General features: G+C 53.1%; 1 protein-coding gene across 1 annotated transcript in view; it reads left to right on the top strand.

Moving 5' to 3' along the window:
• CDH4 (cadherin 4) overlaps nt 1-14,720 on the top strand; it is a 560,279-nt gene that overhangs the window by 421,581 nt on the left and 123,978 nt on the right. Inside the window, exon 4 of the mRNA XM_059036614.2 lies at nt 1,400-1,573. Coding sequence (XP_058892597.1) covers nt 1,400-1,573 — 174 coding nt within the window. The remainder of the gene's footprint in view (nt 1-1,399; nt 1,574-14,720) is intronic.

Genomic DNA, 14,720 nt, shown 5'->3' with positions numbered 1-14,720 from the left:
AGCTATTTTACATTTGGTAGTGCATGTGTGTTGATGCTACTCTCTCGCTTCGCCCCAGCTTCCCCTTCCCCAGCCCCGTGTCCTCAAGTCCATTCTCTACGTCTGCGTCTTTATTCCTGCCCTGCCCCTAGGTTCATCAGTACCATTTTTTTTTTTTTTTTAGATTCCATATAGATGCGTCAGCATACAGTATTTGTTCTTCTCTTTCTGACTTACAAAGAGTAACTTCTAATGACAGGTAGTATCCCAAGATATGAACGTAGTGTAATGCATTTAAATATTGTTTACCACCATCAGACTTCCAGAATTTTTTCCTGGTATTTTTACTATTTCACATATACATAATGTTATTATAAAGACAACCACAATGAACATCTTTATTTGGAAGGCTTTGTTGGCACGCAGTTTCGCTGGGACAGGTTTCCAGCTGTGGAGTTACGGGGTCAAAAGCGAGGACCATTTCTGAGGCTCCTGGTGGTTGTTGGCAGAATGCTGCTGCCAGCAGTGAGGAGCCCCACTGACTTCAGAGCAGCCGACATTCAGTCCTGCTGGTTCCCGCCAGGCATGGGCTCTGATAAGTCTAATTTCCATAGCAACCCTCTGAATTCAGTGCTGTTATTACCAAGCCCGTTTTATAGAAGAAGTAGCTGGAGCTGAGAGAGATTAAGGGACTTGCCCCTTGTCACGTGAATCTTTGGATGCAGGTAAACATAAGACACCAGGTCTGTTTAACGCCAAATCCCACACCCTCAACCATCACCCTCTGCTGACTCACTCACAACACGCTCCTCAGGGGGGAGGATTCATTTTGTTTGCTCTTGTCAGTTTGATGGGTGAGGAGGATATATTGCTTTAGTTTGTGTTGTTTGATGACTGGACATTTTTCATGAGTTTATCGATCCTTTGTGTTTCTTTTGCTGTTAATTATCTCTTTGTGTCTTTTTCCTGTTAAAATAAAGTTCCAATTTTTTCTTACTGATTTGTAGGAACTCTTTATATAGTCAGGCTCTTAGCTCTTTGTCAGATTTGTTGTAAATTCATCAATTGCTTTTAGGGTATGTTTTCGTAAACAAGGGTTTTAAGTTAAAATGTATGAATATTTTCCTTTGTAATTTTTTCCATTGTTTTGGGCTTTAAAAGCCCTGATGTACTGGTTAAAGAGTCAGCTATATTTTCTTCTGTGTTTACGGTTCCTTAACGCCCGTTTAATCTGTAGTCCATTTCTTTGTAGAGATGAGGGTCTTGCTAGATTTTTTCCCCTAACACGTCCCCACTTTTCCCAACACCATCCAATCTTTCCCTGGATCTAGGATAGTACAAATTCTAACAGATGCCTTTTCCTCTGCAAAACCTAACGAGGCTTCTTTTCCTCTTCTCTCCCTTCCAAATAATGCTGCAGAAAGGAAGGAGGAGTGCAGCCCTGGACCCTGTCCAGCCACCGAATGACACGCTGTTGCCGTGGCCGCAGCACCACAGCTCCAGTGGGCTGAGGCGGCAGAAACGGGACTGGGTCATCCCACCCATCAACGTGCCAGAAAACTCCCGCGGGCCCTTCCCGCAGCAGCTGGTGAGGGTAAGTAGAGACCCTTCTGCCGGTGGGGAAGCTCTCGGCTTTAGCCCCTGCCTCTCCCGGGATCTCGCGAATCAAGTCTGGTGGGCTTGTTCCTGGAGCCTGGGACCGGCTCTGCACTGGGTGTCTAAGAAGGTCAAGATTTTGCCTTTTCAGTAATGAGATAAGTAATACACAGAACAGAGAAAAGTCAGAAGGGCAGTTGCGTCCTCCAGGGTGGACGGGCCTGCTTGCATTGGGTCCTCTCTCTCCGCTTACCGTCCAGTGACTGCTCTGGTGCGTGGAAGGAGATGGGACGGAGACTTGGGTCATGACCTTTGACCTCTGACACCTTCCTTTGGTCTGCACGTTCACGCTTCTTCCTTATCATGACTAAGATATTGAATGGAGAATGATGGCTTGTCCGCGCTGATCATGATCTTGGTGAAAAGTCAGAGGTGCTGAGACTGAGCCTGAGGTGCCAGGGTGTCCCTTCCCTTAGGGTCACCTCCTCCCAGCAGCCACCACGAGGTTGCTTTTCCTGAAGGACAGAAGGACTCATTTTACAAATTTGTTTTTCAACGATCAAGGCCATCAACTGCATTATCTTCTTCCCTTTGAAGGAAGATTGCAACCCAGTCTGAGCACCAGTTTGTTAAAGTGGGTGGTGAGAACCCCATTTACTAACCCCGTGTGTGGCCAGAGCCTCTGCCCACCTGTGGAGCTCGGGGCCCTCGAGCGTTACCAAGGTGTCGGCTTCATTCCTTGGCCTGATTGGTCTGTCTTGTTTCCTGTTCTTTTTGATGCAGAAAGCTGGGGGGGCTGGTATTAAAACGCAGAGATGAAGCAGCAAACCTTGCAGGGCCCCCAGGTCAGACACCCCACCATACACACCACAGCCACGGAGCCGTGCCGTGACTATCGCCCTGCCTTCACCACATGTGACGCTGTCACTTAGTTTGGTCTTTGTTCCTGTTTCTGGCCAGAACTCGTAAAACCTGTGCAACTTCCTAAATGATAAGAGTGAGGGGCCTTCCCTGGTGGCGCAGTGGTTGAGAGTCCGCCTGCCAGTGCAGGGGACACGGGTTCGTGCCCCGGTCCGGGAGGATCCCACGTGCCGCGGAGCGGCTGGGCCCGTGAGCCATGGCCACTGAGCCTGTGCGTCCGGAGCCTGTGCTCTGCAACAGGAGAGGCCACAGCAGTGAGAGGCCTGTGTACCGCAAAAAAAAAAAAAAAAAAAAAAAAGAGTGAAAAAGATGTCTGCTGACATCTATAGCAAACCCCTTCTAGCACACCTGAGCTTATGTGCATGAGGGGACTTTTGGGAAGTCCCAAGGGAACCTAAGGCCGGGGCTAGCCACCAGAGGTACCAACCCTGTGACTGCAGGGCCGGGACCTTCACTTTCCCTTCCCCACCACCACCCACCCCAGGAGGGAAGAGGGGCTGGATGTTGAATCAGTCACCGGTGGCCCATGATTTAATCAATCGTGCCTACGTAATGAAGTCTCCATAAAAACCCAAAAGGACGGGGTTCAGAGAGCTCCTGGGGGGTGAACACATGGAGATTCAGTGAGGATGGCACTCGGGGAGGGCGTGAGGCTCCGAGCGCCTTCCCACACCTCGTCCTACGCCTCTTCCATCTCACTCTTCCCGAGTCATACCCCTCACAGTAAACCAATAATCTAGTGAGTACACCGGTTTTCTGAGTTCTGTGAGCTGCTCTAGCAAATTAATCAAACCCAAGGAGGGGGTTGTTGGAGCCGCAGATTTACAGCTAATCAGTCAGAAGCTCAGGTGACAACCTGGACTTGGCAGTTGACGTCTGGCGTGGGAGCGTCTCGGGGGACCGAGCCCTTAACCTGTGGGACGGACGCCCTCTCTGGGTAGATGGTGTCAGAGTTGAGTGAAACGGCAGCAGCCCCAGCTGCTGTCGCAGAGACTCGCTGGATGTGGTGACACCTCTGGCGTCAGAGGTGCTGTGTGTGGCAGTCGTGGAAAAAAGGAGGAGCAGGAGGGTGTGTCCAGCTCCGCATATCACTGAACACAAGTGCGTGTGCCTTTCGCACGGGGGAGGCCAAACAAAGCAAAATGTTGGAGTCTGGAGCAGAGAAGGGTTTCCTGCAGGGCCAAGCAAGGAGAATGGGCGGCTCGTGCTCAAAAACGTCAAACTCCCTGATGGCTTTGGGGGAGAAGTTTTTATAGGCGAAACTTGGGGTGAGGGCTGCAGGGTGTGTGACTTTCTCCCGACTGGCTGCTGGTGAGGTAGCAGTACGGACGGGGCTCCAGGAATCCTGTGCTCAGCCTGGAGCTGCCGTCCTCCACCTGGGCGGGGTCCTCAGTTCCTGCAGAAGAACTGAAGATACTGTGGTGTATATTCCTTGAGCAGGAACTAGGATCCTGCTTTGATCTCTGCACTGTAGTGTGATTGTTTCCCCTTTGTTTCCGCATCCCCTGACTTCCCTGGTTAGCAAGTGTTTGAATCTGCTCTTTGGTATTCAGGAAGATCTAGGAGACTGAAGCCTTTTTCCTGCAAGTAAGAAACAGGGGACACGGAAAGGCTTTTGTGACCAGGAGGGCCCCGTAGGGTCCTGCTGAGTTTCAGTCACAAAGAGCCACCCTCCTGCCTCAGTGCCCTGGGATGGGAGTTCACTTCCAGAGCTTTCATCCGCCCCTGAGCGGCCTGCCTGGGAGGGTGAGATCACGGCGAAACGGAGGTAAGGACTGGAGGGAGGCACTCAAGCATCGACCCCCCCCCCAGCCCAGGAACAGCTTCCCAGACCGAGCGTCCTCTAGGCCAACGGGCCAGGCCCAGGGCACAGCCAATGCCAACGGGGGTGCCGGTAACTTGGCTCTGGGGCCCCCACCAGCCCTCGAGGCCCCTGCCGCGTCAGACTGCCACTTGCCATTTACTTAAGATTTTCTCTAGTAGTTCATTTTCAGTATAAATAAATTTATTCTAAAGGAGGCTTTATTAGCTCACAATTGGAAAGCTGGAGGTATTTGTTACGACGGCAGTTGACTGTAAAACAAGCATAAAAGCAGAGAAAACATAGCTCTGGGGCGGGGGGCGGGGGTGGGACATGCAAGTGTTGACGTGTCTTAGATACACTGGAGCCAGAAGCTTCCCCTCAAGTGTCATCAGGATTGAAAGCAAATTGGACAGGGAGTCAGGCTTTCATTGTGTGAGCCCGTTTTATCGAAGGCCTTGGGCTGTGCTCCCCAAACGTCGTCTCTAGTAGAAATTTGTCCATCTAACTCAGGGATTGGCAAACTTTTTTTTTTTTTTACATCTTTATTGGAGTATAATTGCTTTACAATGGTGTGTTAGTTTCTGCTTTGTAACAAAGTGGATCAGTTATACATATACACATGTTCCCATGTCTCTTCCCTCTTGCATCTCCCTCCCTCCCACCCTCCCTGTCCCACCCCTCTAGGTGGTCACAAAGCACCGAGCTGATCTCCCTGTGCTGTGCGGCTGCTTCCCACTAGCTAGCTGGTTTACGTTTGGTAGCGTATATACGTCCATGCCGCTCTCTCACTTCGTCACAGCTTACCCTTCCCCCTCCCCGTGTCCTCAAGTCCATTCTCTACGTCTGCGTCTATTTTCCTGTCCTGCCCTGAGGTTCTTCAGAACCATTGGTAAACTTTCTCCGTAAAGGACCAGGCGGTAAATGTTTTAGGCTTTGTGAGCCTGCCGACTGGCCTCTGTTGAAACTACTCTCCTCTGCCTTTGTAGCGTGATGGTGGCCCCCGGCAATATGTAGACCAATGGGCGTGGCTGGGTTCCAATAAAACTTTATTTACAAAAACAGGTGGTGGGCCCGATCTGACCCGCAAGCCAGACCCACTTCATTTCCCAAACCCTGGAACGTCTGGCCGAGTCATCCTCACCAATGCTCGACGCCCGGCAGGAACCTTGTAGTGATGGGTGAGTCTGTAATGAGCCCCGAGGGGCGTTTGCTCGCTCACACACGTGCATTTGGCAGGCAATCTTGCCGCCCCTGGGATGCTCTGTCGTCGTGGCTCTCAGAGCTTTCTCAGAGTTGATGAAGTGGGTACCGACACGAGGAGTTTCCCTCTTCTGTGCCCAGTCGTACCCAGGCCTGTGAAAGGTCCCAAAAGGGGAGAAGGCCACTGTGGGCAGAGCCCTTGTCCTGCAGGGGTTGCCACAATCTGCTGGGGCGGTTGGTCCCGCCACGTCTGTCCTCTGCTGGACAGTGGAGGAAAGACACCCGCGCGCTTCCAGCCTAACCACTGCCGGCCGCCCCGAGGCAGAGGTCGGGTCTGGCAGTAGGAGAGGGGGAGCCGGCTTCCCGCGGGGCAGCAGGTGTTCGCGCCCCGCGGGCCTGGGGCCGTGTTGAGGGGGAACAGTCTTCGCACGAGGCCACGGTGACGTCTGTGTGCCCTGACGGGGGACGTGCGCCGCTCTGAAGAAGGGAAATGAGCCCGCTCCCCCGTGAACGCCAACCTTGCAAAATCCCGCAGGCAAGCGGCGACGGCGGGAGCTCTGGGGCCCCTGCACACGCAGGCCCCTGAGGACCCTCCTTGCCGGTGATGTTTCTAAGCCGGAGCCGTGGGGACAGGAGGTGCGGGCGCGGCGCCCGGCGTGCGGTGAGCAGAGCCGCGTGCCGGGCGCCAGCAGCCGCCGCCCAGGCCCACTGAGGGGCAGCCTCTCCTGTCCTCTAGTCGGCCGTGTGGCTGTGGTTTGGAGAGGCCGTGTCCTCTGCTGCTCGGAACCCCCGACGTGTCCGCAGCCCCTGGAGGGAGGCTACCTCCGGGTGGACGTCTGCTGCAACGCGGACCGCAGGGAGGGCTGATGCTCTGACGGGCATCGCCACGATTTCAGAAACCTAACAGAACAGAGGTTTATTTCTTGCTCCTGGGAAGGTCATTTGGGGGCCGTCACGCGGGGCGCCAGAGGGAGGAGCGCAGGATCGGCTGGGCCTGGACGCGGGAAACACCATTCCCGCCTGAATTCCACTGGCCAAACTGCAGGGGACCCCGGGGAACGCGGCCCAGTCTGTGCCCAGAAGGAGGGGTACGTGTGGGAAACGGCTGCACGCTGCCCCAGTGGGTTTCCCCAGACGGGAAAGTGCGTGTGCTTTCGGCTCGAAGGGCCCCACTGCGCCAAGGAAGGGGGTGGCCTAGGTGCGCGATCAGACCCAACTCACCTGCCCTTCTCCAGGCCTGGCCTGTCCTTACCCCGCTGTCCCGCTGTACTTCCTCCGCAGCACTTAGTACAGTCTGACGTCATGCCTGCTCTTTATTCATCCAAGGACAGGCTTCCTGAAGGCAGGGGCCCTGCCTGCATCTCTGTGCTGTCAACGGCAGGCACTACATGTGTCGAATGAATGAATAAATGAATGAGGGAGGGAGTGATTGCAGCAATCCCGATAGCAAACGCTGTCCCGGGCGCCCATGGGCTCACACAGCATGCTGGCCGTGGCATGTGGCATTTCGGGGGGGATCCTGGCACTGCTTCCCCTGGAGTCGGCCTCCAAGCTGAGCTGATCCTTATGGGGAGATGGTATCTCCAGCAGATGGAAAATGGAATCTCCATTACAGTTTCTGTAAAAGATTTGTTTTCCCAGTGGATTCCAAGTCATTCTGGGAGAACTCAGCCCAGAAACTCACGCAGGCAGACGCACACACGCGTGCGCACACACCCCCTCCCACGTCACACGTGCACGCACGCCCGTGTGCTCACCGTCTGCCCCCGCACCCTCCCTCGCTCCTCCTCCCCTCTCTCTCCCTTAAACTCCTACGGAGCACAGGCGAGGGCTTGGGGCGCTTTTCTACCCCACTTGTGTCTGCAGAAAGTCGATGAGTTTCCTGTCCGTGTTTTTTTTGGGGGGGGGGGGGGGGTGCTGCCCCGAAAGAAGCCCAAATCACAGCAAGCGTGACTACAGCTTGATGGGAGTGGGAAGCTGAGTGTGGAGCTCTGGGGGTTCAGCTGGGATCAGCTGCAATTCTGTGCTCACCCCGGCGTTTCCTTCTGAAAAGATACGTCAATTGAAAAAGCGGGACGGAGAGCAGCCGTCAGAACGTTCTTCCCAAAAAGCCTCTGTCACTTACAGGCGTTTTCCCTGGGAAGAGTATCTTGTCTCTTCGTGAGCCTTCGCTGGGCCGTTCGGGGAGAACAGACCCTCGGTGAGCGTTCGCCCGCCCCGCCGAGGGGGCCCCGGGCTGGGCGAGGCAGCTATTGCTGGCGGGGCTGCGGGGGGCCGTGACGCCCCCGGCGAGGCCGGTACCCAGCAGAATTCGAGCGCGCTCTCCGCGAAGTGGTGAGCGAGGAGATGCGGCCGCTTCATGGAGATAGCACTCCATGGAATCATGGAACCGAAGATCCAGGCTGTCCTCTCAGAAGGGAGGAGGAACCAATTCACAGTCGCTAAGCTGATCCCCCGGGAAGCTGGGTAGAGGCTTTTCATTATGGGGGGATCACGGGGAACAGCAGGAGGGGACGCCCAGCACAGGTTAACAGGAGACCTTCCGGCTCCCAAATTCCAGCCCTGGGCTCTGGACAGAACAGTTTGGGGCCATCCGTGGGGGCCCGGCACCGCGCAGTCACTGGAGACTCAGAAGGGAGAGAACACAGAGCCCTTTTGTGGCCTCAAGAGCCGCCAAGCATCAGCTTTCTGTCTGTCATGCAGAATTTGGTCCCTTCCCAAGCTTGGTTAGGAGTCCTTCACGTGTAGACTAGAGGAGGGTTTTAAAAAGACACTTGCTTTTCTAGCATGGATGTTAGGTTTGACTTGCGGCAAGATTTAGAATGAGAATCAAATCAAACTTTTAGGAAGAGGATGCATTTCTTAGCTGAGTCTAATAAAAATTCAGAATTTGTTCACTTGAGAGGTGGTCCAGGGTGACTGTCGGAATCCGCTGTAGGTGATGAGGAGGAAGGTAATGCTCTTGGGAGACGAGTCCTTTAATTTTGGAAGTTGACATTTTACCAGACAAGAAGTCACGCAGAGCCATCCTCGGGGTCCCTGCCAGAGAGCCTGGCAAGGGAGCTCTAAATAGAAGACTCTGGAAGGAAGTCCTTACATAATCGCTTAGCATGAAAGAAGTTCTCTTGGAAAAGGCGAGCAGGAGGCCCTTTCGAGAGTAGGGACCTCGAGAGCTCGGCTGCGGGTGGCTTGGAAAGGGTCGTAAAATTCAGCCCCTCACATCTGACAATCCAAATGATCTTGAACCAACTGAAGTCAAAAGTTTTCTTCACAGTTTCTTGACGATTTCGTTCCCGTTTTGTGCACGCGCACCGCATAGCCTCACATCCAACCACAAGTATTTATCGACCTTTTGTGTAAATGGAGGATGATCTGGGTTTGGGGGACAAGAGCTCAGGAGCTAGTTTTGTGATGAAATGTGCCCTGGGATGGGGTCTGCATTATGAGATGAGTGACAGGGAGATGGTGAGTGAGCCCATATACTCTCCATAAATGTTCATCGGATGTATAAATACATGTGATGGAGCTGGCTGAATTTTAACTCAGTGTTATCCTACAGAATGTTTGCTGGGTGACCTAGCAGTGTAATTGTCACTGAGTCCATCTAGGAACCTATTTTCTGGTACTCTGAAGGTGTCCATCCATGAATGAATAACTGACATGGTCATTATGCACCTTCTCATGGAAGAAAGTGACCTTTCAAAGCACTATGTGTGTGTGTTCCTCCCCTTCCATCATTTCCCCTTCGTCCCCAGGAGAAAACCTAACCCTGGAGCACATCACACGGGACCCCACGATCTGACTCTGCCCCTTGGTGCACCAAACTCCAGCCATGCTGGGCTACTTGTAGCTTCCAGTCCTGATCACACCCTTGGTTACCTGGAGTCCTGTGTTTTCCCCCCTGTACCTGACACCCCCCAACCTGGCTACTTCCTGCCTCCTTTAAGAATGCCCCACTTCGCAGGACCAACACGGGTCCTCCCCGTTGCCTGCCATTGTGGTAGAGTTTTCGACACTGTTTTTTCAGTGATTATAGGTCTGTCTCCCCAGTAAATGTAAAGGGCCTTGAGGGATAGTTCACCTGTCAGGCACAGCAGCAGGGACAGAGTAGATGTCATTAAGTACTTATTGAGTGAATGAATGATACAGCCATCATGCACACCTCTACTAGCCAGCCTTTCACGATCATTATGAAGATGGTTAGGTTAGATAAACAATCCTTGAAATAATGAAATTGGAAGTTCTCTTTCTAGTAATGGTGGAGTAGTTTATATCAGACTACCACTCGTCAAATAACAATTATAAACTCTAGGGGAAATGCTTTGTTAAAAACTATTTGAAGTTACTTGAGAGTGATGAATAGGAGGCAGAAACTGTAGGGGACTCCACTCCACCCATGAAAAGAAAACAGCACTGGGTGAGACCTGTGTTTATATGGCTTGCCCTTTGAGAGCACCCCCCACCCCAATCCATCCTTGCCTCAAAGTATGGCTAGATCTCACGAAGAAACCCGGTCTTACCGGCCAGAGGAGTTGGAAGATGGGGTTTAGAACTGACAGAGCAGCTGGAATGTGAGGGGATAAGTCCTATAAAATATGTAGCCACAGATGGAGACTCCCAGATACACTTACAAGCTCTGTCCAGCTCCTTGGCTACCCTTTAAACTGTGCACGCACACGGAGAACTCCAAAGAACCCAGAGAAAAGCAACAGCTAGAAGATTGAAAGCACAGAGAAGAGACTTCAGCTGCTGCCTACGGCAAGGTAAACCAGAGTTAAATTTCAGTCCAACCAAGTCAACGGCCTCCAGAGAAAGATAACAGAACCAGATTCTCTGTATAATATCATCTACAATGATTACAGTGATCAGTATCCAAACAAAAATTACTAGACATGCAAAAACAAAAACAAAAAAGGAAAACATGACCCATAATTAGGCAAAAACCTCTCACAGAATCTAACCCTGAGGTTACCCAGATACTGGAATTAGCAGCAAGGCCTTTAAAATATCTCTTATAAATAGGCTCAAGGACTTAAAGGAAAATATGGTCAGAATGAATGAATACATTGAGAATCAGAGCAGGAAAATGGAAACTCTAAAAATATAACCAAATGGACATGGTAAAACTGAAGAGTATAATGTCTCTAATGAAAAACACACTGGATGGGCTTACAAGTAGATTGTAGAAGGCAGGAGAAAGGTCAGTGTGTCAATCGATTAAAATTATTTAGTCTGAAGAATGGCAGGGGAGAGGATTGAAACACACAGAGTTTCAATGGGACAAAATGAAGTGGCCTAACGTGTGTAACTGGAGTCCCAAAAGGAGAGGAAAGATAGTAAGATAGGGAAAGGGTTGAAATTTCCCCAAATTTGATGGAGAAACAAACTTATATATCCAAGAAATTCAGTGAATCTCAAGTAGGATAAATACAAACAAAGCCACACCTTGATTATAGTCAAACTGCTGAAATCCCAAAACTAGAGAGAAAACCTTGAAAGCAGAGGAAAAATGCAGCACAAACAAAGGACCACAGTGGGAACAAGGGCTGGCTTCTCTTTAGAAGTGATTGAGGTCTCTGGGCAATGACATTTTCAAATTGCTGAATGAAAAGAAACCATCAACCAAGAATTCTGTATCCAGAAAAAAATATATATCCCTCAAAATTGAAGGTGAAATAAAGGCATTTCTGATCAACAAACTTAAGGAACTCATTAGCAGCAGGCCCACATTAAGTGGTAAAGGATGTCCTTTTGGCTGAAAAGAAATGACACCAGTTGGAAATTCAGATCTACAGGAAGGGATGGAGAACATCAGAAAAGATAAATGTGTGGGTTAACATAAAAGACTGTATTTTTTTTTCTCTTGACTTATTTAAAATACAGCTGACCATTTGAAGCAAAAGTATAGCACTTTTGCTATACTTGTGGGGTTTATAAGCCTTGCTTGTTGCGGGGGGTTGTCTGATGCACACTGCAGTGTAACTGGGACTTGCCCCTCTGGCTGTACCCCTCCCCCAGGTGCCTGAGGGCCCTCCCCCAGGTGGACGTTGCCCTCCTGAACTTCAGCATACCTCCCTTTCAAGGAGTCGCCTGCGAGCAGGTTTCAGGCAGACGCAGCTGCTTTCTAAGAGGCAGAGGCTTCAGATGCTCCAATTCCTAACCTCCCTCGTGGATCTTTAAGGCCTGTTCTGCAAAGCCAGAAACGCGTGTGGGTGAATGAAGAAGAAGAAGTGGATTTTCTCAGACTGAAGCCTCTGGGAAGAAACTAAGAGCAGGGCTTTGCTCCAGGAGTTTGCCTGTGTCTGGGTTTTCACCCCCGTAGATAGATCTTAACGGATTGCGGAAATGCCACCTCTGCCTTCACCGCACCATCCACTGTTGCGAGGGTCGCTGGAACAGAAGGAACAATTGAGGAAGAGATTCCAGGGGCTCCAGCTCATCCCCACCAGGAGACGCACCTCCTTGAGGAGGTGCTCAAGTATTTGGAGAAGCATTTTCGTAGAAACAGCAGGACTCCTTCCCCAGTGAGGGGACGACGGGGGTGCCCACCGCGTCACCTGCCGTGCAGGGTCCCTCCCCTGCCCAGCCCGCCGTGGGGAGGGTCTGGCACCATCAGCCCCCACACGGTGTCGGTTCTGAAAGTGCAGCCGCAGCACGAACGTGCCATCGGGGGTCTTCCGTGGCAGCGTCCAGGCCTCCCTGTAATCGTACACGCGGCCGGGACCTGCGGGGGGTGTGCGTTGTCCTCGCAAAAGCCAGAGGGACACGAAGAAAGCGTCGTTGAACGACTCAGCCGCCTTGGGTCCTGTGATTTAATCAATCACGCGGACGAAACGTACAGATCCCTTTGTGTTTACCGGTCCCTCATCTGAGCAGAAAACGTTCCCTTTCTTGAATCGCTTTAATGGCTATATTTATGCAGCTGAAAGTTCCTTGAGAAATGAAAGTAAAATCAAATTGCTGCAAATGCTCAGATAATTTATCAGAGAATATTCAATTAGAATATATTAATATTTTAGATTTCCATCATTAATTTAATACTCAGAAATTTAATGTAGTCGTTGAATTGCTGTAGCACCCTGGGTGGATGGGAGTTTCGGATGAGGGCTCCATGCACCTGCGGAGCGTGGTCAGCGCCCAGGGGGCTCCCCCAAACCGTTTCCTGCCAGCCAGGGTTCTGCGTCGGCCCCAGGGCCTCGTGTCTGCACACCAGACGTCATCCCCAAGCGTGGGCTCGAGCCACCTGTGTGGTTGGGACTCACTGTCAAGACCAGGGAGGAGGTTGGACTGATCAGGGCTTGGAATATTCCGTAACTCGGGGAGCAGTGCCCCGTACTTGAGGGAGGAGGTGTCTGTGAGGGTGAAACCTGTTTCTCCCCCACGCCCAGCCGGCAGGACTAGTTCATCGTTCTTTTACTCCCAGCTCACCTCCAGGACAACGCGGATGTTACCGGGGAAACCGACGTCTGTCCCCTCACGTTTCCACACTGATGATTGTGGTCCTGGGGCTGCCGCGGGGCGGGCCTGTGGGTAAACTTCAGAGGAGGTACAGACTTTGGAGTACGTCGGGGCAGGGTGGCCAGGGGCCCCTTCCTGGAAGGGGCACCCTTCGTTCCTTCGTGCGGCTGTCTTTCTCGTATGAAATGATGACAGAAGGTCGTGGTGAAGGTCATCGGTTCATCATCCCATGTTCGTTAAGCCTGCACGTACACGCTCAGCACCCCTCTGCTGTTCTAGGCTCAGAGGACGCACAGAGACACATAAGAGGCAGAGGGACCCCAGCCCTCCCAGAGTCTGTGTTCGGGGAGAAAGACAAGCTACCGATGATTACATTACATATTAGGGACCAGGGGGTGTGGGGTGCAGGTGGAGTTCCCATCACACGGTGGCCAAGCAGCCTCCTCTGGTGCGAGAGCAAGTGCAGCGGCAGGAGAACCACGGTGCTACCGAGGGGAACAGCTTTCTAGGCAGAGGGAACAGCAAATGCAAATGCTCAGAGTCTTGGAGAAAAAGAGCCAGGAGGTCAGAGTGGCTGAATGTAGACGGGCAGAGAGAGGGTGAGGGTGCGATGAGGTGAGGGAGCATCGGGGCCAGGTCATGAGGTGCTCGCCCTGCAGGGGCACGAGCTCCAGTTGGCTGCGGCCCCCACCACCCCCTGATGCCTCCCTCACCCTGCATCACTGTACTGGTTGGGCCCCATGGGCACTGGGCAGCGTCCCCACTTTAGGCTGCACTGAGCAGCTCTAAGAGAAACAAGCGCACAAACATCCCCCCAGCACGTTCCTGGGAAAGACGGGACGTGCTCCTGGGCACAGAGCATCAAACAAGGGTGCGAGTAGAAGACGGGGGCCAGGGGCCTCGGACCCGTCCGGTGGGAATGTCAGGGTGAGGGCCCACTTAGAGTGCTTGGATTCTATTTCGGCTTCTCAGGAAGCCCGTGGGCCGTTTCACAGTAGGTACGTCAGCAGGAGCGCCAGGGCCTGTTGCAGGAGAAACACCCCCAAATCTCAGTGCTACCTGCACAGCGGGCTGCGGGCCCTCCCGCCCTCCTTCCCCGCGGCACGGCTCCGCAGTCCAGGCTGCTCCAGGGCGGGGCACAGCTTGCCGGGGAGGTAAGCACCGCCCGTTAACACAGCCTCCTGGAAGTGACGTCACTGCCGTGCCACGTCATTGGTCCACGCAGGCCACGTGGCACGGCCTGGCTTCCAGGGGTGAAAGCGAGCGTCCTCGCAGGAGGAATATCGTGGCGAGAGCTGGGGCCAGGCCGCAGGGGGGAGGTGTGATGTGCTTCGGGTTTTGAGAGAGGGACGAGGGGCCCTGTGGGGCTCTGCTTCTGGGTGGAGAGGACAAGAGCAGGACCGGCTCCAGCTGCCCCGCAAAGCCTCTTCGCGGGGTAGGGTCTGCTAGTCTCCACACGGCCACTCGGGCCAACCTGGGGAATGACGAGAGGCCGTGTCTGCTCAAGCGTTTGCGCTGCTTTGGGGCATCTGCGGCAGGACGACCCGATGCTCGCGACCCTCAGAGAATGAGGGGCTCCCTTTGGTCGCCCTGCGTCCACCCCGTGGCCAGGGGCCCTGGAGCTTCCGATGCTCAGTGCGCATGTGGTATGAGAAGCAGCTGCAGGGTGACCACCAGAAGGACACCCCCCCCCCCCGGCGTGGTCGCCGACGGGGGTCCTTGCAGGGTCCGAGGAGGGAGAACGCACGGTGCAGCTTTCTTT

The sequence above is a fragment of the Kogia breviceps genome, chromosome 14 (genome assembly GCF_026419965.1).
Source record: "Kogia breviceps isolate mKogBre1 chromosome 14, mKogBre1 haplotype 1, whole genome shotgun sequence".
NCBI lineage: Eukaryota > Metazoa > Chordata > Mammalia > Artiodactyla > Physeteridae > Kogia > Kogia breviceps.
The sequence above is the reverse complement of the archived record's forward strand: the minus strand, read 5'-3'. Positions and strand labels throughout refer to the sequence as shown.